The sequence below is a fragment of the Neolamprologus brichardi genome, chromosome 20, assembly GCF_056152115.1.
Source record: "Neolamprologus brichardi isolate AB-2024 chromosome 20, ASM5615211v1, whole genome shotgun sequence".
In the NCBI taxonomy this organism is placed as follows: Eukaryota; Metazoa; Chordata; class Actinopteri; order Cichliformes; family Cichlidae; genus Neolamprologus; species Neolamprologus brichardi.
This window is the reverse complement of record NC_142123.1, coordinates 2,488,076-2,511,267: the sequence shown is the minus strand read 5'-3', so window position 1 is coordinate 2,511,267 and position 23,192 is coordinate 2,488,076. Positions and strand designations below refer to the sequence as shown.

The following is a 23,192-nucleotide window of genomic DNA, read 5'->3' as shown; positions in this document are numbered from 1 at the left end:
TTTTTCCCCCACAGCCAGACGGGCAGGTGACGTGGACACCCGTGAATGCTAAAACTCCCGAACGAAGCGACAGCAGTATCACGTCTATATCGTCAGTTTCTCTCCTGAAAATCTGGTTTGAACATCGGTGACTTTGACCTCAAGGTCAGAAGTCAAGTTCTCTGAAAGTCTTGTGAATGCGACAGCTTGAGTAGGAAGTCAGCTACGATTTTGAAATTGACACCATAGGTGGACCTATTAAAAATCTCAGAGTTCAAGTTCAAATGTCATTGACCTTGATCTCAAGATCAAGGGTCAGAGGTCAACTTTTTTTGAAAAGCTTGTGACTGATAACTTGTGAACAATGCGACGCAGGATTTATTTTTTAAATGGTACCATAGATATAGGTCTATCTAGCAGGGGGCTGAGGGGTGCCGCTGGCCAGTGTTTTTATCTCAGTCATTATGTTGATGTGCACGTTGGATTTTCTATTATTTATTTTTTTTACTCTTAGGTTTTTACAAAGAAATAATTATACTTGACTTGCTACCCCCTTTATTGTAGTGTACCTGTTAAGTATGTGCATGTAAATATAATTTAATACCACTACGCCCTCAGTCATACAGCATTACCAAAAACTACATATCTACATTTGCTAGTTCATTAAGACTTTGTGACATACATCCATACTTGGCAGGTGTTTTACCAAATTCTGACCCTTCAATCCCTAATGTTGCAGAAATGATGGCTTATCAGACTCGGCAATGATTTTCCAGTTTTGCTGATTCTAGCTTCGGTTTCCTTTCCTTAGCTGACAGGAGCGACACCCAGTGTGGTCTGCTGCTGCTGCCGCCCCTCTGCTGTGCTTTCAGAGATGCTCTTCTGCATATACTGGTTCCAGGAACCCGGTTATTTAATTCACTCTTTCAATCCTACCAGCTAAAAGCACACAGCTCACAGACCGTATCCGCTGACAAGGACAATGGCACAACTTGTTTACTTTCTGTTGGCCTGTATGCCAATATAATTGAGATTTTTAAGCAATAAAACATGTTTATTTTAGAGGTTTTTGTTTGGAACAAATCTAAAATCACACTACTCTACAAATGACCAATTTAAGAATTATAACCATGATGGGAGTGCTCTTACTCTGCTTTTTAGCATCATCCTATGGTTTGCACGAGTGCCATGTGAAAGCTTTGTTTTCCCAGAATAATTTAGTGGATTTTCTTGGTTCATGTATAGAATAGTAAAGCATCCCTTTACTGACCAGTAGGACCACCACGAGTAAAAACGCTTCATATAACCATCGGTTGACTAAGTATCAAGCTTTGTGGTCATGTGCTGACAATAGAAAATGAGCACATATTTAAAATGCATTTTATTTTTCCTTTACAAGAAACAAAAGCAGACAAAGAAATAAGATGAAGGGGAAAGGAAGTGGAAAACCAGTATATAAAGAGATGCAACCTCTGGCGTCCTGAAAAAAATATGTACAATTCAAAATAATATCCATATAAAACATGCCACATACAATAAAAATGATCATTATATTTATTCATATTCCCTAAAAGTATCTCTGCTGTACAGATGCAACATCTTTTTTTTGTATTTTAAAGTACGTGAGGTTAAAAAGAAAAAAAAAATCAAATTATGAGCAACCTTTATTAAATTATAAGATATGCAGAGAACTTAAATTAAGTTTCAGAGAAGTTAAAAATTATTCAGGCGGAAATCCAGTGAGCGGCATAATGTCTCGTGTTCTTCCCTTGGAATAGAAACATACCAAAAAATATAGATATATATGTATATATATATATCACTGCTTCGGATACTTGATCAATATCTACCACTTCAGAGAAAGTTTCTGTTATACTACGAGAGTGCAATTCATTACCAGGTTAAGTATGGGATTAACTTTGATTATTACATCATAACATACATCAGGCCAAGTAACCATTTCACAATGTTAACCAACACATTCACTTCTATAGGGAAGATATTAAAGGAAAAGAAAAGAAAAAAGCAAAACACTAACAATATTCTAGGGAATTCAAGATTTGTCCATTCAAGACTATATGAATCCAATTCTGACCAATTAAAGGGGAGGTTTTGGTAAATCAACAAGCAGTAGCATAAATAAAAAGAAAAAAATAAACATGAACAATATTACATAAATACAAATGCTATGCACCATTGTACTGCTTTATGCAAGAAGTGATTTTTCCATGTCTAATTAACGACTCTCTGCTGAAGCCGAACAGCCTCGTTATCACGTCGGCTTCTCGTCGTGTCCGAATAGAGAACCCCGGACATTTTCCTCACATCTATTTTTAACAAACTCACCTGAAAGCTTATAGCAAAAAACACTAATAGAAAAAACAAGTAAATGCAAAACACTCTGGTTCATATACATAAAGATATTAGTTTGCCATTTTACATATATTTATATTTATGTACAGCTTTATCTTTGTTAAAATGATATCCAGTGGTTGATTTTTTTTTTTTTCCAATTTTATTTTTCTACACTTTTGACTTTGATTACAAAGGGGCTGGATAAAGAGCTGTTGTCCCCCCCTCCCTCAATGCATATAGTATATTTACAGTTTTTACAACTTTGCATTTTTAAAATCATGTGAGGTCTTAGGTTAAGGGAAGGAGGAACCAAAGTAGTATGGGAAGGTGGAGTTTTAGTAAAGCTCCCTTTAAAGACTTTTTTCTCATTATTCTTACACAGAAATGAAAACAAATGCCCTTTTTTCCAATAAGTCTTTCCCTGCCATCAGTTCAGCCTCGAGGAGACAGTACCAGCACTAGAAAAAGCACACTACAGGGGAAGTAGAAACACTGCAGGCTGTACTCAGGCGGAGGAAGACTTACTACAGTAAAAGTTTAACAACAGTCCATTAAATAATACAGAGAGAGGAAGAGGCATGATTAAAGTTTAAGGTTGACTTGTTGGGGAGTAAAAAACAAACAAAAAAAGAGGAAAAAAAAAGCACTGAATGGGGACAGTAGTCATGCATCTGCTGGCTCCTTCTTTTCCCAAACAAGAGGAACTTCCAGGTGTGAAACAACCAGCTAATGGGTACTTGGTTAATTCTGGACCTGTGTGATCCTTGAGCCATTCACTCAAACTCTTACTGTCTTAAGCAACTCAGAAAAAATAAATGTGGATGTTATTGTGCTTTCACACAGCTAATAGCAGGATTTTGTTTTTAGATGCATAAATAAGAACACAAAAGCAAAAAGCTACATCAATATCCAGGATGATTTGGTGGCATACAGAACACCCACTAAGCTTCTGATTGTGACTTTAATGCAATATCTTATCAAAACTGTCATATAGTTCATCTGTATAAATAATTCATGAATAATAATTATGTTGGCTCATTATTGTAAATCATCATCAGCATAGAGTAGATAGAGCAAACCTGCTGCTTAAGATTCCCTGCTTGTCCGAGAAGGCTAAGCCCATAAAAACAACCCTCCCACCCCCAAAAATCACCATCGCGCCCCCCTCCCCGACCCCCCCGGAGTATTTCCACAGTAGCAGTTAACAGTTTTTATACAAAGCAGTCACTTCTCGCTAAATCAGTGAGGTAGACTGGGTCCAACTAACCCACCGTGGGACTCCACACAGTCAGAACATCTGGTGCGACTGAAGCCACAGATCAATAGTATCTTACATTTTTTATATTAACTTACTTTTTTCTCCTCTTTTCTTTTTCCTCTCTCCATCGATCACATGTAGTTCTCACACAGAGCCACATCAAGATTGTCTAGCTAGCCAATATCCATGTTGTCGTTATGAGTCATTGATGGGAAAGTGCCTTGTCTGGGAGGTAAGGGGGGGGAGGTGCGGTCAGACGGGACAGGAAATAGGTCCGACTTAAAACATTAAAAAAAAGTGTCCTTAGTTCATTCTTAACATTTTTAATGGCTTTTTTTGTCGAAGCTCCAGATGAGCTCTGTACTACGAGTGCTGATATCAGAGGGTCAGGATGTTCTGGTAGATGGTGAGGATCATTTTCCAGCTTATTGAGACCAGAATAGTTGGGAGGGTTTGAAGTGGGGGATGGGGAGGAGGAGGGATTTGGTTGAGGAAAGGGTGATTCGACTACTCCAAACACGAAAGTTAGTCCCACCATCGAGCTTCTGCTGATGAATGGTGGTCGGCTGCTTTTATTGATTAATGCTCTTCAAACCTTTGGCTACAGGTAACACTTTAGTCTTTTAATAGTGGAGGCCAGCCTTCCTCCATATCTTTATGAACAGCTTATGCACTGGCGATGTAGGATTTTCATAGGCTTTGGCGCAGGAGTGTTCTGGTACCAGCGAGAGGGAATTTTCCATCTTTCCGCTTTCTGGTTAGTTCATCCATTTTCGGCAATTCCAGGCTCCGCAGTGGCAAGGGATCTTGTGCTGATCGTCCTCAAAATCAAACTGGTAGTCGTACGTCAGCTGGAATTAAGAGAGAGACAGTTAAAGGCTGCAGATATAGTAGAAGTACAACGAAGGCTGTTTATTTATCGCACTGCACCTCCTCTCCTTTAGGAATCCTTCGGCTGGAGATGATGATAATCTTGTCTTCTTTGTCAAACGTTACAACCTCAGCGACACAGTTGGGCGCACAGGAATGGTTGACATAGCTGGTGAGGAGAAGGGAAATGGGGGAAAATAAAATCAAAAACATAAAATAAGGGTTTAAAACAAGGCAGCCATGCACAAACAAATACTTACCGGGCTGGGCCACCTGTTAAAGTTGCATCGATCACTTGCTCGTTGTTGATACGGAACATGTAGATCCCTCGGTTCTACGGCAAAAGAGCAAGAGGAAGAAGAAGAAGAAAAAAAAGGTCAGACGTGTCCTACAGCTGCAGAAAGTTGAGCGGCACAGCAAACAAAGTTTCTGTACCACCCATCCTCCATCAACTGTTTAAGTTTGAGTACCTGCGATTCATAGATCTTCTCCCGGCGATTGGCCACCTCGTTGCGTATGACGGTACCGATGTACTCAATAACCATCGTATGCTTCTCCAAATCCTTCGCAGCGTACAGCCCCAGGCCCTGAATGCGGGAACGTGCCAAGTACACGTTGTTCTTCCACTCAGTCTTCAAGCGCCGATACTGGGAGGATTTGGAGTGGACAAACTGCTTGCTGTATGGTGTGTTGAGCTCTCCAGTGAAGGTACTCTGGTAGGCCTTGGACACACTGGTGCTGTTAAGAGTGTGAGGCCTAAAAAGAAAGCAAAATGAAAGTCTGAATGCTTTGAATTTTACAGGTTTGAAGTTGTTTTGAAGCAAGTTACTTGTATTACATACTAGGGGTGGGGGAAAAAATGGATACTGTGTAGCATGGTGATATTTTGTTTGCTAATAATGTATGGATACAGGGACAGCAGAAATCGATATTTTGTTACAAAAAGGTTTTTGTGCTCTGACTTCAGAGCATGTTGATCCTTTTTCTGAGCAAGAATCCTGACATTCCTTCACTGTCCAAATGTGTTTAATAAACATGACAGTTTACTTATTTTAATTTAAGACATGTTTTATTTTAATTAAGTTTAAAACTTTTTTATTTAATGTAAAATTATATTTTGTTTTAATTTACTTTCAAATTCTTCAGTTGCTGAAGGGGCTGCATAGTTTTCATAAACTGCATAGTTCAGAATAGCTATAATTGTACCAGATGGTTGATTCAGTTAAGTTGGACTAGACTGTAATACAAACCGTTCAGTTTGTCAACAATAAAACTGAAATGAGAGAAAGACTGAGTGTGAGACTTTGATATGAGATAAAATGAATATTGATAAAGTTTACCTTTATGTACAGAATCTGAATATCGCAAAATATCTTTAAAAATTGCAATAATATCGTATCGTGGGATGTATGGTGATTCCCACCTCTATTACATAGATGTTAAAAGTGTGTTTCATTTTTTGTATATTACCTCACCAGTCAACATATTCTGTCTGGAATTTGCCGATATTGGCTAACTCCGCAAAAATGTTAACATTTAGTCAACAAGCCTCTTCAACGTGATTCACGTGGCTGTACAGATTAACAGATATGTCAGAGCGTGTTGAGTGTGCAGCTTCTCGCTAAAAATAATGTTTTACCTCTTGCAGTGTGTGGGGACCTTGGGCTCTGAGCGAGCACAGCCAGTGGGATTAATCATGAGTGGGAGCTCCATCAGAGGGTGCCGGCCGTATCTAAATTGGTAATTCTGGCAGTTCTCCACTCCGGGCAACTAAAACACAACAAGTCAACAGTCAATGATCATCATAATGGACTTATAATGGCTACAAAGTGTATCATTTCTGGTCACATTGAGTTCAGTTAATACGAGATATAGCAGATGTTTTGTTTTGTTTTATTACAGTCTGAAACAGTTATCCAACCACAGATTAAATCAGTGAACTTGGGAGATGAAGACAAAATAAAAAGGACAGAAAGTGCTCGGGATTCTTACCGACTCAGTGATTCTCATGACGGCGTGAATTGTAAGGCCATACATCTCCTCCCCTTTGATGTGTTCAGTGAACAGTTTCAACATGGATGATTCCTCACGAAGTTTAGCCACCTGCTCAACAACCCGGTCCCAGATCCCTAAAGACAAAAACAGCAAATTCAACTCTGTTCTTTAAGGCTAAGAAACATAACAGCACAAAAATCAGAAAGCACTTTTGTTTTACCTTCTGGAGTAGGGTCACGGTACTGTAAATCCTCCATCCCGTGCTCCAGAACACGCACTTCAAACAGGGGGCGGCCATCGTCTTCACTGATGCGGCAGCGGTAGCGGCATCGCTTGTTGGGTACGCGTGTGCTCCAGTAGATGCGTGTGGCCTCGTAGCCGACGGGGAAGATTGCAGTAGCTGAGTGGAAGTTGGCCATCTGAGAGGGCAGCAACTGGCCAATAGCGTGAAAGATGAGACTTCCGACACGGAACAGGTGGATGCGGTCTCCTCGCTGCAAGATGCTGGCGATCTGTTTCACCTCGTCACGCTCGATGTAGACGCGGCGTAGGACCGCAAATGTGCTGAGTTCGTCGTCACTGGGCCCCTTCAGTTTATGCTGGGTGCACAACATGGTCTTATCCTTAAAGAACATGCAGCGTGCCCGGATGGCACAGGCAAAGTGGTAGACATTCGGGCAGCGCAGTCTGTTGCAGCTGTTTGTGGCGCCAGTTTTCTGGCAGTACGCACAAAGAGTCCGCAATCCGCGACGCAGGGCTACCTCCACGTTGATTAGGGCGCCCCCCTGTGTCTCGTACACCTCTGTGGACCACAGAGCGCAATTTAAGTGCACCCATAGGTCCACGTCAATATTAAGCAAACGAGCGGGCCCATCTGTGGCGCCGTCGCCTTCCTCGTGGCAGAAGCAGCACTTGCGTTTATCCCGAGGCAGCCTTTCTGGTCGAAGAGTAATGCGCAGCCGTTCCATCAGTTCAGACACCTCACGGCTGCTTTCTTTCTTAGAGCCACCTTTCCGAATCGAGATAACAATCTGAAGACGCTTCCAGCGAATCCCCTTCCATTTCTTCAGTTTTGGATGCACCACCTCCTCATCAGGTGAGAGAGGCCTGCGCTGCTTGACGGCTTTAGGGGAAGACTCCATGGGGGAGGGAGAATCTTTAGGAGGTTGAGCTGGATCAGTGACCAAATCCTCTACCTCCTCCTCCTTGACAACAGCGCTCAGATGATCTTCAGGAGGAGCAGCAGGATCAGAAACTGCAGAGGTAGCTGCTGCGTCTGCGCAAGACTCTGGAGCAGCAACTTCAGGCTCTGTGACTTCAGTTGATTGAGCAGCATCAAGAGGAGGATTAACATGCTGTTCAGGCTCAGCTGTTGATTGGACATTGGCCGGACTGGAGGGAGACGGTGATGAGGAAGTTGATTTTTTGGAAGGTTCAGCTTCACTAGTTGTAACTGGCAGAGATGGAGGAGGATGAGGAGGAGACGGTGATGGGGGCGGAGACTCCTCCACTGGTATAATAGGAAGGTGGCGCACATCCAAATCATTTACATTGGTTGTATAGCAGTGCTGAACCGGTTTTTCTTCAGTCTCTGCAAACTCCTGAGAGCAAAATGCACGCAGGAGATGTAACGCTTTCAACACATGTAATAAAAAGATTAAATGAGGCAATAGGAGACCTTTGGGACCAACCTGTTTAATAAGTGCCAGAATGTCAACTTGTTTCTTCAGTGTACAGCCAGGTAGAGACACATCAAACTGCCTTAGCCACTCATCCTGACTAGGTGAAGCTCCATCCTTTGTACACAGAACCCCTGTAAAACATAACATGGATAGATGGTATAGTCACTCTGCCACAATTTGTTTTAAAAACAAAAAAACCCAAAAACATTTAAACACCAAATTTGCTCAACTAACGTGCTTAATCTACAATCATGAGATGGGATTAATGAAAGACTAAATGTTTACATTAGCAAATAATATGACAAGTCACTTTGAGGCAGAATTTTGAATGTCTTGACAGACTCGCACCTTTTTGCTTTTAGCTAAATAGGAACTCACTCCACAAAAAAAAGAAAATAATAAAAAAAAGACATCAGCTGAAATCTAAAAAAGCTAAACCGTCAATTTATTTATTTTATTTTGTACCTGATTGGCCAGGTCCTTTCGCAGGCCCATCTCCTCCTGACATTTCAGGGTTTTGGGGAGGGATAGTGACCTCATAAGTACCTGGCATTCTAATGTTAAGAAGCTGGGCCATGGCCATCATCACGTGATTTAGTTTCTGGAAAATATTAGAAGTTTAGATTGCATCGATAGTTTCGGACATAAAAGCTTTTAAAGACGATATAAGATTATGATGGCTTAGTACCTTGGCTGCAGCAGATGACAACGTGAACGTTACAGACACCTCGTTGCTTTTGCTCTTATCCCAGTGGTTGGATGTTGAATCTACCTTGCCGTCAGGAGCTTCGAATTGTTTATTTTCTGTGAATGCTGTAAGCAAATGTGTAAATTCAACATTTGTCTGCATTTCAAGACGCAAACAGATTTAATATTTAAAAATAAATAAATAAAAAATTAGACAATCGTATAAATTCCAAGCCATTTAATTCCCCATACAGAGCAGCAGCATTGCTACCTCAGCAGACCGTAGGATGTGACATGCTGAGCAGAATACCTGGGATGGCAGTGCGAGGTATGAGGGGTATGATAGGGGATATTGCCCTGTCTGTCTCCTCCTCTTTAGGCTCCCGCAGATGAGGAAAACGTGGAGTTTCATCTCCCACATTACTCTCAGGGGAGGATGCTGGAATTATGCTTTCTGGAGCATCCTCATCGTCACTTTCCATCCTGTTAAAAGATATTTCACACATTTATAGCCTCTTTATGAAAAGATCTATGCTATGGACTGATAACTATGCACAGTTATGTACCTGATATCCTCATTCTGGTTATGTGGTGGTGTGGGGAGAGCTGCTAGAATATCTACACTCTTTACCTCCTCTTTCACAGAATCTGAAGAAGGAAAAAAAATGCAGCATTATAATACATAATTGCATTTGCATTTAGAATGCAATTACTGCATAACTGCGGATTAATAATTAACAATAAATGTACCCATCGGCTCTTCAGCAGGCTCTCTGTTCTTCTGTCTCTCAGCCAGATCCTCCCCAGCTGTTACTCCATTCAGCAGTTTGTGCTGTACTGATGGTGGAGGAGTAGGTGGCAAGGAAGATGGGGGTGTTGGGGGGTTGCTGAGGTTGCTCTGTGAATGCACAAACAATATGTTCTTGAAGACTTTGCTCTGAAATTACCAATATGCCTTATTCAAAATGTTGGTGGTGCACTGGCAGATTAGTTTTACCTTGGTGAGTAACTGAGAGTAGTAGTCTGGGATATTGTCTAACACTGCATTTCCAAATGAGCCTTTTAGCTGGGCTTTTCCATTGGCTGGACTGCTTCCGAAAGGTGCAAAAAGATCCACACTGGCAGTGATTGACGGCTCCATCAAGGGCAGCAGAGAGAGGCCCTACAGAGTAAAAATCCATTAGCCAAGAAAAGGAACAAGAATCTTCAGATCATCAGTGGCAAAATATCATTAGGGGGGAAATGTATTTTGACATTATTGTACCTGTTTGAGTTGTTTTAACAAGGCTTCAGCGCTTTTTCCAACTTCTTCCTTCTTGTTTTTCTTCCGTGCATTAGGCCCTCGATCTCCAGCTGCCTTATTAGTGCGCTTTGGCTTTTGCACAGGAGGCCTTTTTGTTATCGATTGCAGATCCTGTAAAAGGTCAAGAAAATAAAACGGAGATTTTTCCCAAATATAACATCAGGGTAAAGAGTCTTGATGCATGCTCAATCATCCAGGTAAGTAAATCTCAAAAGGTTGAGTGACGAAACATTTCTCCCATTGAAAACACTACGTCCAGATAAACAGAATCAACCTTTTGGGATCAGGCTAAAGAGAATGAATACACTTTAGGAAAACATACCTCCATGTTTCGTGGAGTCCCTTGAAGCTTTTGCTCAAGCATTGCCAGTTTGCTGTTGATGTGACCATTGATCTCACTGTGGATGCCATCACAAGGCCTCTGAGCACCAAGCTGAATATTCTTAGTTCTTAGGAGTTTCTGCAGCAACTGCTGTCCAGTCTCAGATCTGGGGCTTTGAGTCACAGCAGCACTTCCAGCATTAATAAAGGTAGTGTTGTTCCCAGCGTTAACCATCTCCCCGGTTGCTTCATGCTTTATAGTCCCAGTAGGAGCTTCAGCCGCACTGTCACACTGGACCTCCCTTGGTTCCTGTTTAATATTCTGTATTGTCATTTTGCATAGCTCCTCTTGTTTGTCTTCTGTACCCTGCTGCAACTGACGCTGAGCATTTGTACCTCTCTGTGGCCCATTGGAAGTCACTGAAGCAGCCAGACCACTGCCTGGTGACTGAGTGTCTGCTTTAGGTCCTGGACAATCAAGTGGACTCTTAGCCCCGGGTGACCTGAGTGGAGAAGCCTTGACTTGGCTGTAGGGACTGCCTCTCCCAGCCCTGCTGTCAGCTATAGAAGGTGAGGAGACATGAGATGAATGGGGTGAGACTGGGTGGACTGGGCTCATGCCAAAGGGAGTTCTTGGAGAATATGCATGCGATGGAGAGCCCTGCACACGGCCTGCCATTAGTGCTTGCTGTTGGTTCTGGGTGGGAGTGGGTGGACGAATCCCCATAGCTTGATTAAAAGTGTGCCGTTGAGAATCCCCAGGGGAGTTGGGTAATGGCTGACGTGGAGATGCTGGCCTCACCATTGGGCCCTGGTCCATTGGGGAATGTGGCACCTGTCCTCTCATATGTTGCTGCATCATCTCTCCCACTTGGAGCTGCTGCCCAGAGACCATCATTCCTTGCTGTATCTGAGGAGCAACACCAGGTTGTTGGCCTGGCATACCTGGCTGGTGTTGATTCCCCACTGCTCCTGGATTCCCCATGACTCCATGTGACATTTGATGGCCTTCCATCCCCATCATTTGCTGTCCCATCTGTGGGAGCTGAGGCCTCAACTGATGTTGTTGGCCCTGGCCTATTGGCATCCGCAGCATTTGTCCTTGTTGTCTTTGTGCAATCATGGCTTGGATGTGCTGGATTTGTTGGTTGGGGGGGAGATTGCGGAGCTGAGGATTCTGAGCAATAATGGCCTGGATGTTGATAGGGGCGCGGATCTGTCCAGGAGGAACACCAGGTCTCTGTCCCATCATTCCTTGCTGCTGAGCTCTCATCATACCCATTAAAACCTGCTGTTTCTGCTGTTGGGCCATGATGGCCTGCTGTTGTGAAGTAAGACCCATCATAGCAGGTTGTTGCTGCCCTGGATGGTTGTGTCCTGTGATCTGTTGCGGCATGGTGGGGTCCTGTGGCTGCTGTGTGGCATTTTGAAGAGTTTGCTGTTGATGATGTAAGAAATCAGATGTTTTTCCTTCCTCTTTAATAGTCATCAAACTGGGCTTATCAGTGGTGAGGGAACTTTGCCTCTGGACAGTGACTGGAAGTTGTTGCTGCAGTTGCTGCATACCAGTTTGCTGGTTCCCGACCAAACCCGACTGTTTCTCATGTACAGACTGGGGATTTGATTGTTGCTGCTGGCCTACATAAACCTGATTCTGGTGCTGCTGCTGTAGCTGCTGTCGTCCCAGGTCAGTTTGATGATCATTTGCAGAGCCTAGTTGGATCTGGTTGGGAGTAGAGGGTCCGCTCTGCTGTGGTGGGGTTCTTGAATCAGGGCTGAGGATACCACCTTCTTTGGGTCCTGAGTTTTGGCTCTCTGTAGATCCCTGGGGCTGGGGTGTGTTACTTCCTGCTGAAGGAGAGGAACCCATTTGTGGGGTAGAGGGTTGGGAAAGACCTTGCTCTTGGCCAGACTGGTTGATCAACTGTGCTGGTTGTCTTTGTTGTGTCATTTGCTGCTGCTGAAGGTGGGCTAAATTCTTTGTAATATTTTGCTGAGATGCAAGCATGCGTTGGGCCAGAATGTTCTGTTGTTGAGGAGTCAACTGGGCATGGGGCCCCCTCAGGCCAGGGTGACCTTGAGCGCCAACCATACCCTGCTGTCCCATCATCAGCTGAGGCCTCTGCTGCTGTGACAATGCAACTTGTTGGTTACCAATTATTCCTGCCTGAGTTGATACCATGCCTTGAGAATGGTTAATAGGCTGGCCGCCCACAAGATTCTGTGTTGGAGCCACAGTCTGGCCTCCAACCATTCCTTGTGCAACCTGGACCATGTTCTGCTGATTAGCCTGATTAGCTAGCAGACCCTGCTGAGTGTTCACCTGTTGTTGTGCCATAAGTTGGTGCCCCATCATCCCAGCCTGCGACTGATTGATTAAACTAGACTGTTGATTTGGGAGTGACACTGGTTGTTGGCCCATCAGCTGCTGTTGCTGGAACTTTGCCATCTGCATCCTATGCTGAAGTTGTCTTTCTTGAAGAAGCCTAGGGTCTGCACCTTGCACCCCAGGCCCCTGAGGGAAAAATCCTCCTGAAGGCCCAGGAGGACCTGGGACCCTGGCACCACTGGCTCCAAGAGCCCCAGAAAGCTGTGGCTGGGCTCCTCCAATAAAGGGCTGACCTTGGGGCATTCTGACAGGCATCCCACCTTGGGGTACCATGCCAGGATGTTGCCCCATTACTGGTGCTCCCTGCTGGCCCATCATCATCTGACCAGGCATTTTGGGAAACATGTGAGAGGGCCCCCCCTGTGCAGAATGACCTTGGGTTATAATGCCAGAGCCTTGCTGCTGCTGTTGTTGTTGCTGCTGCTGCTGTTGTTGCTGCTGCTGCTGCTGCTGTTGTTGTTGATGCTGCTGCTGCTTGCTTCTGTACTCTGCAATTAGATTTGTGTGCTCCTTCTGTTGCTTGCGCACCTAAAACAGAATATTTATGAGGACATCTGTATATCATGTATATCTGTATATCAAATGTGCCAGAAGCCTTTTTTGTGCAATGCAAAAATTGTTTTCAGAACATCGAACATCTACACACCTGGTCAAGCTGCTTCTGAATTTTACTCTGCTCTTCTGTGACCAACTTAAGTTTCTCTGCATCTGCCTCAGCAAACTCCCTGCCAGCCTTCTTAGCAGTGCGTTGCTTCGCACACAGTGCTTTGCGTGATTTGCGATGAACTCCTATCTGTTCTTCCAAAAACTTCAGTTGCATTTGGAGTAACTGCTGGGTATGAAGAAGCCATTCTTCGTATTGGTGCTGTTCAGCATCATCTATAGAAAAGAAATCACAAACCACCCTTAGCTATCCACAAATGTATGGAGACTGCAATAAAAAAAAAATCTTTAAAAAAAAAAAATGACTCAATTCAGCTCAAAAGGCAGTATTGGTCAAACATACTGATTATTCCTTGCACAAACTGAGGAGGGTTAGGCCTTGACTGGGGTGGATCACTTGTCTCTCCCTCCTAAACAGAAAAACGTGGCATTTAAATGACTCAGCTATCATCAGTTTTACCAATTAAATCATCGATCACTTTTTAAAAATAAACCAACATACCTTTGCAGGTCCAGATGCAAGTTGATTTGGATCTGTGGCTGGAGCAGAAGCCAGCCTCTGAGCAAGCAGAGAAACTTGTTGCCTGAAGAGAAAGCAAAACAGTGCTGAGTGACATCCACTTAAAAATATTTAACATGGGCCTCAGCAAACAGCTGTGCTAACGGTACAGTTGATCGTCTAATCGCAGTCTTTAACACTGAAGTCATTGCAGACATGTCTCTGAGACATAGCTACTGCAAATAAGTGGTTGCTGAGCAGTTAACCTTGTGAACAGTGGTGTTAGGGATGCTACTTTTATGTTGAACAGCTTACAAGAGCTGGAACCAACAACAAAAACTAGATCTGAAGATAATCACAATCAACACATGCTCTGCTTTCTAGCAGCAGTTTAACAATGGCAAAAACATATCCATGTCATTTATTTTAAAAAAAAAAAAAAACCCAAACACATTATTAGAAATACCTGTTAATGCCAGTGGGAACAACCATTGGATCCTGTGCCAACACTCTCTTAATACCCTGAAGGGCAACCATCTTCGCCTTGGCAATGGGATCCATAATGTTATCTGTAGCAAATTTGTCCAAATCTGCAATAATAGGCGAAATTAGTGGAAGTATGGAAAAACAAAAGAAAAAAGAAGATGTTGTGGCCGTGACGAGACATGAAGCTTACCTTTATCTGGGAAGAAGCTGTTGGTCAGAGTTGACTGTTTTACTGCTGGCTGCTGTTGTGATTGATGGCCAAGTCCTGGCTGGATCACTGGCTGCATCCCAGGCTGCATCCCAGGTTGCATCCCTGGCTGCATCCCAGGCTGCATCCCAGGTTGCATCCCAGGTTGCATCCCAGGCTGCATCCCTGGTTGCATCCCAGGCTGCATCCCAGGCTGCATCCCTGGCTGCATTCCAGGCTGCATCCCAGGCTGCATCCCAGGCTGCATCCCTGGCTGCATCCCTGGCTGCATCCCTGGCTGCCCCGTCCTCATCATGGTTTGCTGCTGGGCCATCATGTGAGTTGGCGGTACCATACCAGGTCCCATAAGCCTTTGCTGCTGCAACATGTGTGAAGCACGCGGTACCATCCCTGGCTGATTCATCATACCTTGGGGTGGTGGACGATGGTGGTGTGGTAACATTATTTGCCCAGATGAATGTTGATTCGGATGTGGATTTGGAATGCCTGAAAACTGTTGTGGTATGCCTCCTTGTTGAAGAGAACTGAGCTGTTGCTGTTTCTGTTGTTCTTTCTTTTCATGCTCCAGGAGATCTTGTATTAGAAGAGGCAGTTCACCATCTAATGAGCTCTCTACCTTTGCCAGATCTACAGCAGGAGAGTGCTGCTCCCCTACGTCAGGTAGTCCTAAGGGATCATCACCCATATCTCCATGTGGAGGAGCTGGAGGAAAAGGCAATGGATTACCTTGGCCTGGCAAGGGATATGGAAGTCCCCCTAATCGAACAGAACTGAGTGAGGCAGACTGGCTCTCACTTTGTGGAGTCTTTGTTGTTGGTGCGGTCACACCAAGAGGCATGGATACCGCTTCTCCCATTTCAGCTTTCACCACAGTCTGTCCCGTTTGCAGCTGAGGCGTCAAACCTCTGTTCTCTACTTTAACTTTAGAGGCATCAGCGGTTTGTGAAGAGCGTGTTAGTTGAGCAGCAGACTCTAGTGCAGTAGAAGGGACTTTTGTCAGAGCCTTCTGCCCTGGCTCCACCTTGGCTTTGCCTTCCACTTTAACATGTGCAGAACCAGACGACGCTGAAGGACCTTCACTTTCAGCTTCTACCAGCCGCAGCTGGTCTGAGAAGACATCTTTAGGGTCTCCTTGGTTCAGTTCAGGATCAGTGTAAGCCAGCAGGTCAAACTCATCACTGTTGAGTAAGTCATCAAGATGTGGATCATTGGTTTCGAGGTTGTCCAGGTTGCCCAAGTCATCATCTCCTTTGTCAGGGTCCAGGTCAAGAGCCAAATCATCCTCATCTTCTACTCCTCCATCTCCTGGAGCATCGCCGAGCCCATCAAGATCAGGTTCTGGCAGTTCTTCTGCATTTTCTACAGCTGCGGGCTGGGTCTCTGTGACTATACCTGGTTGTGAAAGTCGATGCTGCTCAGTACTGGGAGTGTTTTGGGCCGAAGTAGCATTTTGAGGTTGCATGTGGGACTGCTGAGGCAGTAAAACTGACAGTCCACCCTGTTGTAACCCCTCTGTCTGAATCCCACCAACTTGAGCTATAGGAAGTTGCTGAACATAAGGTGTTGACATCTCTTGCTCTGGGACAAAGAGACGTGGCCTGGGCTGGGGTCCACGGGGTATAAATTGGTGTCGCAGGGGTGGCCTTTGTGAATTATGCCTCAACTCAATGAACTGTGGTGGCGGACCTTGACTCATTGGCTGCATGGATTCACCTCCGTGCCCTGGCATCATGGCATGAGTATTACCCATGCCTTCCATACCTTGGATATTGACAGCAGGGTTAAGATTGTGCCTTATGCCCACAGCTTCCATGCCAGGCTGAGGGAACCTCCTTGGAGCCTGGCCCTGCCACTGAGGAGGGAATGGTGGACGGGGAAACATACCCTGCGGTCTGGAAGATCCTGGTAGCCTGAAGAAAGACAAATTTTTTATTTTTTTCCCCCAAAAACAACGAAAGGGAGTTGCACTAATTTAACCCTCTGGGGTCCAGGGTATAATTGGCCGTTTTTGACTACTTTTGATTTTACCTCTATATTTCACCTTTAAAATATGTTTTTCTTGCCTTGTTTGGTATCATTATTTTCAGCACAACCTCAAATATCTGAAATTTGAGTTATTTTTTCCATTTTGGTATACTATATTAGCACAGTTGATCTAAATTCAGACAAAAAAATCCGAGTAGAAAAAAGTTATATTTTTTACTGTAAAACCCACACACATGTTTAACGAATCATTTTCATAACGTGAAATGCAAATAGAAATTGTACATTTCTAAAAATTATGCACAAGTTTTGCAAACAACAAAGTTATATGGTACTATTTACCTAAAAATGCAGCCAAGGCCTCAGACATTTTTTATATAACAATTTAAATCTATTTACAGAACAATCAAGTGTGCTGCATCAAATAAGAAGGCACACAAATTATTTGTGCCAGTCCAAAAAATGTAGTTTGTGTTCAGTGTAAGACAGAGGAGAACACCAAAGGCCTAAAGCCTGCAGGTCTGACAGCAGGAGGTGCATCAGTCCAGTTTTCCATGCAGGAACAGCGTTTACACTGGAATCTGCCTTTGACGGCTTTTTTTGGAGAAAATGTGAAATTCAGCAGTGTAACTGACACACAATACAAAACAATAACTACACAACAAACTAACTACAGCCTCCAAACACGCTAAACGTCACTAATGTCTCACATATGAAAACTCGCTCTCTCTCTGTCTTTCGCTCACCCGCTTTCAGTCGCGGGTGTCACTCCTAAAAACTTCCCCTTCTCCCTAAACAACCAAATGTCACATGTTGCCATATCATTTTTTTTTGATTGGCTGACATGGTAGACTCATGGTAAACTAACACCAATAGGGAAGGGGTGTTTTTTCTTTTTCTTTTTTCACTCGCAAGCGGAGAGTGTTTGCTAGCGCTGTCTGTAGAAAACGCAGTTTTTACCGTCCTTCCCGCTGTAAACACCACTGTTTGTTTACATCGCGTGTATTTTTTATCATAACTCTGGTTTTACGTGGCCATCGACACAATTCAAAAACTGGTGTATAGTTTGAAGTCTGCACTTTCGACCCAAGTTGAAATGGAGACTCTGACTTACTGCATCTTGTAGCTGTATCGTCTTAAATTGGTCACGTGATTTTGACGCGCCGGCGCGTCCGGCGACCCCAGAGGGTTAAGACGCCAATTGTATCTTCAGGGCCAAAAGATTTATGCCTGTATTTGGTTTATTCAATCCAAGTACCTCATTATTTAAATGCTTACCTAACTGGATCAACAACGGCAGGGTTTCCTGTATGTGGTGGGCGAATGAGCTTATCATCTGTGGGCATCTTCCCCGACACAGAAGCCTGAGCACTTGAAGCGGCAGCAGCAATACGTTCCTAAAGGAAGTAAAAATTGTACCATTGTCCCTTGACTCTTTAGTTATTAATAAATGAAAAATAAATCAAAAATAACTTTTTTCATAATGTCTGCATGAAAATCAGAAACTTCCAGATTGCATGTAACAATGCCTGCAAGATTTCACATTGATAATGTAATGTTATTCAATCACAGGATCCCTACCTGTGGATAAGGTGGTGGTGCTCTGTGAGTTTTATCCTGCTGAAAGGCTCCCATCCCTCCCCCAGACCATCCAGGGGATGCACTGCCAGCAGCAGCAGCTGCCTCCTTCTCTTGTCTGTGCATTTGTTGTCTGATCACAAATTCCCTCAGTCTTTGGCGCTACAAAACACGAGAAACTTTGATTAGCAAAGAAAAAACAAAAGCATGCAGAAGTGCACTCAATGCCTGCTCAAAGGCAAATATTTTGATACCGGTCTGTGCTTTTCCAGATCAGCAGGGCTGAGTCCTACTACTGAAGGGTCCTGTACTGCTGAAATATCAGGAATTTCTTGAGTTACTGGCAAAGATGGCTGACTTGACATGTCTGAAGTGTGGACAGCTGGTATTTCTTGAGATCCAGAGGAAGGTGGCACTCGCGAGGTAAGGCTGTCTGCTGACAAAGCCGGCTGAGTTTGTGGCTGTGGTTGCTGCACCATCTGAATCTGCTGTTGAGTGATTTGAAAGCCTCCCGTGCTCGGGCTGCGGCTGAAAGTAGGGGGAGCTGATGGCTTTCCAGAGAGGGGATCCCCTATAGATGTATTAGTAGAATGGGCTGGAGATGGCTGGTTAGGATGAGGGGATGTTTTGTAACTTCCAGTTCCCTCTGGGCCAATAGAGGAAGTGCGAGGTGGCTTATGGACTGCAGCAAAAGGGTCTCTAGATTGTGGCCTTGAAGGTGGCCGAGAACAAGGGTCTGGAGATTGGAAACGAGGAGTAGCAGGAGAATGGACAGAGTAACCATCATTGGACATGCCACCAGGAGTGTGGGGAGACTGGCAGCTGCCCTGGGACTGTGGGCTGGAGGGTACTCTAGGACATTGCTCCTGTTGAGCTACAGTGTGTCTCTGGGGTCCAAGAGAACAATTATCACCTGACTGCGGTCTGGTAGTTAGTGGAGGATGAATATGGGGATCAGAGTGAGAGGGAGACTGCCTGAAGCCTTCAGCAACATGGCTAGGTGAAGCTCCAGGATGAAGTGCCCCACTCTCCCCTTGGTGCATTCGTGGCGTTAAAGGTGCCTTGAACAAACCATCTCCAGACTCAAGCATTCCAGCAGGGGAGCCGGTGGACAGCTCATGTCTGCCAACTGCAGAGGAACGTGGAGAGGGCGCACTCATATCAGTCCTGTACTGCCCTGTGCTTGCAGGAGATGAAGCCAATGCAGATGGTGACGGTGATGAACCATATTCTGGCCTTCCCATTCCTTGCTGGGTTCTGAAGGGATCTCCATAGTGGGTATTGTGGGATGGTGAAAAAATGGTCGACTCCCCGAGCCCAGGACCTCTTGAATGAGGACTTTCTGGAGGCCCTAGGGACTCCTGAGAGCCTTGCTGGGATTGTGGAAGAAGACCCTGTTGCTGCTGCAGCTGTGATCTGAAGTAGGGGTCAACCTGCTGAGCCCGTCTGGGGGTTCCAGGAGTTCCTGGTTGCATGTCAAAAGGGCCAAGACTGGCTGGCCGTCCCTGAGGAGGGCCCTGCGGGCCGGAAGCAGAATAACCTGAGGAAGGGGCCTGTACGGGGCTGGCCCCGGCATTAGAGAAAGGTGTGGTTGGGTGTGAGTAAGAATGGGGTGACTGAGGCGGAAGCTTAGCCAAAGGATCTGTCCGGATTTCAGCTGATAATGGAGTTTTGACAGGTCCATCTGAGAAAAAGACAGAAGACGATCCTGAATCGGGAGGCAAGGGAAACGGGCTGTCTGCAGAGCTGGGTTGAGAAGAGATTGATGTTGAGCCTGAAGGTGGCGGGATCTGGAGGTGTAAACTTGGCCGTTCTCCCTTTGCACGTGGTTGCTCTGTTTTTACTGGCCTGCACACTTGACTCTCTGCCTGCTGTGAAAAGGTAAAAAGAGCACCAAAGGAATATTAACCACACACACACACCGTAAACCTAAGGAAGTCATTTGCTAAACTTAATTAAAAAAAAGAAATCTACTTTTAACTCACCTTCTGTGCCTTGTTTATCCTCTGAGCTGCTCGGTTATCTTTGGCCTTTTGCTACAAAAAGAGAGAGCGAGAGAGAGAGAGAGAGAGAGAGAGTCGGCTTCTGCACGTATGTACAGGCACACAAGTCCAAGCACGAACTCTTATAAAAACAAGGCTAAAAAACACACAATGGATAAATAAATAAATAAAAAAGGAGAACCTGTATATGACCAACTGCAAATTTAGAAATGTGTTAAAAAGAGAATTACAGCAAACAAATGATAATATGAAAGAATAATGTATTAAATTGTATCTCCATTGCCACCCCGAGACTCTGGAATAGTCTTCCCCCCTTCATAAAATTCTCTTCATCCTTGGAAGTCTTTAAATCGAATCTCAAGACCTACTTATTTTCCAAAACTTTCGGATCTCTGTGATATTACATGTCTTACAATTCTTTTTTTTTTTTTTTTTTTTTATGTTTTCTTTCTATTTTTATTCTTTTATTATATTATCCCTCTGTTCAGCACTTTGGCCGACACTTGATGTCTTTTAAATGTGCTATATAAATAAAGATGACTTGACTTGACTAAACAAAACAAAAACAGAACCTACCAGATATGGAACCTTGTCAGCAGCTGGGACCTTCCTCCAGATTTTCATGATCTGCTTGCAGCGACTAGCCCAATCTGTGATGAGAAAAATATTTAACACTTACGTTATAACTGTGACATAAACTTAAAAATCATGACTTTGATAAAATACATTGTTCAATATGTTTCTTCTTCACTAACCTGGGTAGTCCTGTTTGAGAGTTGGGAAGTTTGTATTGGCATAAAGAACAGGGGAAATAGTTGAGAGCTCTCCAAGCTCCTCATCCTTCTCCCAGCGCTGCAGACTACGCTGGTTATAGGACAGACCATCACCCTCTGCCTCTGTGGGGGTTGGTGGGGAGGAAGGAGTTGCTGGGGTAGAGGGAGTTGCCCAAGGGCTCTCCTCACCGCCGTCTGGACTGAACAGCCCTCCTCTGTCCCTGTACACCATATCATAAGTTAGAGGGTTTGTTTTTTGGTCAAATAAAAAGGCCACATGCGGGGAAAAATAGAAATAATTGGGAATTAAGCTTCTGCTTTTATATGAGTTGTAACTACATGACTGAGATGCTGTGAAATAAAATGCACTAATGAGCCTACCGCATGTCGAAGAACGGTGACTGAGAAATTCCAGGAAAGGCATCCATCATTCCAGCTGAGGGCAGGGACCCTGCAATTCCGGTAATTGAATTAAAATACAACAGTTTTTCAATCATGCTTTTAATAATTCAGGAATCATACAACAGGTAATAATAGCTGCGGTTTTAATTATATGAACATCTATAGGAAACCCTTGTTCTCACCTGAGGGGAGAGCTCTCTGTGGCAAAGCACTACGACCGAGTTCTCCCTTATTGCCCTCCAAGATGGGCTTCATACCTCCCAAGGAGGAACCATCCGACACTCCCAGAACCTTCCTGAAGAACTGCTCAGAGTCCTGACTCTCCACCCCCTGTGGAAGACCTATCACACAAGCACAACAGCATGGTAGGAAGGAATAAATTATATTACAAGTCATTCTTAAATGCTATATAGCACAGTGCCCTCCTCAGGAAATTACCTTCATTTTTTTCTGCATCAGAATCATGAGGATCAGTTGACACCTGGTTTGTCTGCGATGAGGATGGTGTAGGAATCCCTGAAAGGTGTAAAACTTTAAAACAACCTGGAACTGTATGTTAAAAAGGTCTATTAACTTCACCTGCCATATAGATACTTACCTGCACCGTCTCCCTGAGCCTGGGGGGCTTCACCCCCCTCTTGCTTGAGAGGACAATTTATGTCCACCACACGATCCCCGGCATCAGCTAGTGAAAGAAACAAAAATTTACATATCCTGCACTGACTTTTTTTCTTAACCAGCATCCCAAATTCAAGTTAATGTTCTTACTGTCTGGGGTAGTACTCTTGGTTGGTGCTGGTAAAGTAGGTCTGATGGGGCATGAACCTGGCCTCTGCCCTGGAGGTATCATCACTGCCTTCTTACTCAAGTCTATCAGTGTCTTTCCAAAGAATGCCTCCTGCCGGGAATCACAAATGTTTACAATATATACATCAAATCTTTATTTTCACTTTTAAAACATGGCACATAGAGAGACAAGAAACCTGGAGATAAGCTGGAAACATATCCTCGAGTTTGCTCCTCTTCCGCCCCCGACGTTTCTTGGCCTGTTCCTCTCCCTCCACTGGTTTAGGATCCATAATGTTGTCTGTGTCAGGGTGGGGCCCTAAAAATGTAATAATAAAATTCAGTTTTCTTAGGTTTAAGTTATTTGCATAAAATACATTGAAACACAACTCTACAAGTTAAGCAGAGATGAGGACGTTCCAAGGGAAGCTGAACATTAAAAATGTATAAGTGTGTGAAGGTGGGGGCATGTAGTGTCTGCATTTTGTCACAAATTAAGTCCTGATCACGATGTTCTATTGAATCACCCTGATTATTTTTTTGCTTGATTCCTCTACTTTACCACCTTGTTCACTTCAGCATTGTGGCTTTAATTAAATAAACAAGGGCTTGGTTTGATGTCAGTGGTTTATATCAGTCTAAATGCAGCCTTAGCTCACAAAGAAGGTGAACAAGCTACGATGTTCCCTAGCAAGCTTTCTGACCTGACATACCATTGAACAGTTATATCAATTAAGTCACTACCACTGACCTAAAAATGTGACACAACAGTGAAAAAAATATCTATATACACACGCGCACACACACATACATATATATATATATATATACATATATATACAAGTCTGGATATATATATATATATATATATATATATACACACACACACACACACACATACATACATACATACATACATACACACAGCAGATAAACCGCTGCACTGGATGACCTCAAGTTCAGCACTCTATT

General features: G+C 43.9%; 1 protein-coding gene across 6 annotated transcripts in view; it reads right to left on the bottom strand.

Moving 5' to 3' along the window:
- Positions 1–1,343: 1,343 nt before the first annotated feature.
- The window catches only part of kmt2d (lysine (K)-specific methyltransferase 2D), a 31,742-nt gene continuing 9,893 nt past the window's right edge, over positions 1,344–23,192 (bottom strand). For all 6 annotated transcript variants that reach the window (XM_087834294.1, XM_087834291.1, XM_087834293.1 and 3 more), the window contains exons 23-55: positions 22,418–22,539; positions 22,203–22,332; positions 22,033–22,119; positions 21,873–21,950; positions 21,617–21,775; positions 21,414–21,483; positions 21,015–21,253; positions 20,836–20,909; positions 20,242–20,292; positions 18,511–20,127; positions 18,260–18,418; positions 17,957–18,075; positions 14,678–16,605; positions 14,468–14,591; positions 14,005–14,086; positions 13,846–13,912; positions 13,486–13,718; positions 10,452–13,367; positions 10,091–10,240; positions 9,824–9,988; positions 9,577–9,724; positions 9,393–9,474; positions 9,137–9,309; positions 8,828–8,952; positions 8,605–8,740; positions 8,149–8,270; positions 6,678–8,058; positions 6,455–6,591; positions 6,102–6,232; positions 4,933–5,218; positions 4,723–4,796; positions 4,523–4,631; positions 1,344–4,443 (exon numbers count right to left, since the gene is read on the bottom strand). In XM_087834294.1, coding sequence (XP_087690420.1) covers positions 4,351–4,443; positions 4,523–4,631; positions 4,723–4,796; positions 4,933–5,218; positions 6,102–6,232; positions 6,455–6,591; positions 6,678–8,058; positions 8,149–8,270; positions 8,605–8,740; positions 8,828–8,952; positions 9,137–9,309; positions 9,393–9,474; positions 9,577–9,724; positions 9,824–9,988; positions 10,091–10,240; positions 10,452–13,367; positions 13,486–13,718; positions 13,846–13,912; positions 14,005–14,086; positions 14,468–14,591; positions 14,678–16,605; positions 17,957–18,075; positions 18,260–18,418; positions 18,511–20,127; positions 20,242–20,292; positions 20,836–20,909; positions 21,015–21,253; positions 21,414–21,483; positions 21,617–21,775; positions 21,873–21,950; positions 22,033–22,119; positions 22,203–22,332; positions 22,418–22,539 — 11,567 coding nt within the window. In that variant the 3' untranslated portion in view covers positions 1,344–4,350. The remainder of the gene's footprint in view (positions 4,444–4,522; positions 4,632–4,722; positions 4,797–4,932; positions 5,219–6,101; positions 6,233–6,454; positions 6,592–6,677; positions 8,059–8,148; positions 8,271–8,604; positions 8,741–8,827; positions 8,953–9,136; positions 9,310–9,392; positions 9,475–9,576; positions 9,725–9,823; positions 9,989–10,090; positions 10,241–10,451; positions 13,368–13,485; positions 13,719–13,845; positions 13,913–14,004; positions 14,087–14,467; positions 14,592–14,677; positions 16,606–17,956; positions 18,076–18,259; positions 18,419–18,510; positions 20,128–20,241; positions 20,293–20,835; positions 20,910–21,014; positions 21,254–21,413; positions 21,484–21,616; positions 21,776–21,872; positions 21,951–22,032; positions 22,120–22,202; positions 22,333–22,417; positions 22,540–23,192) is intronic.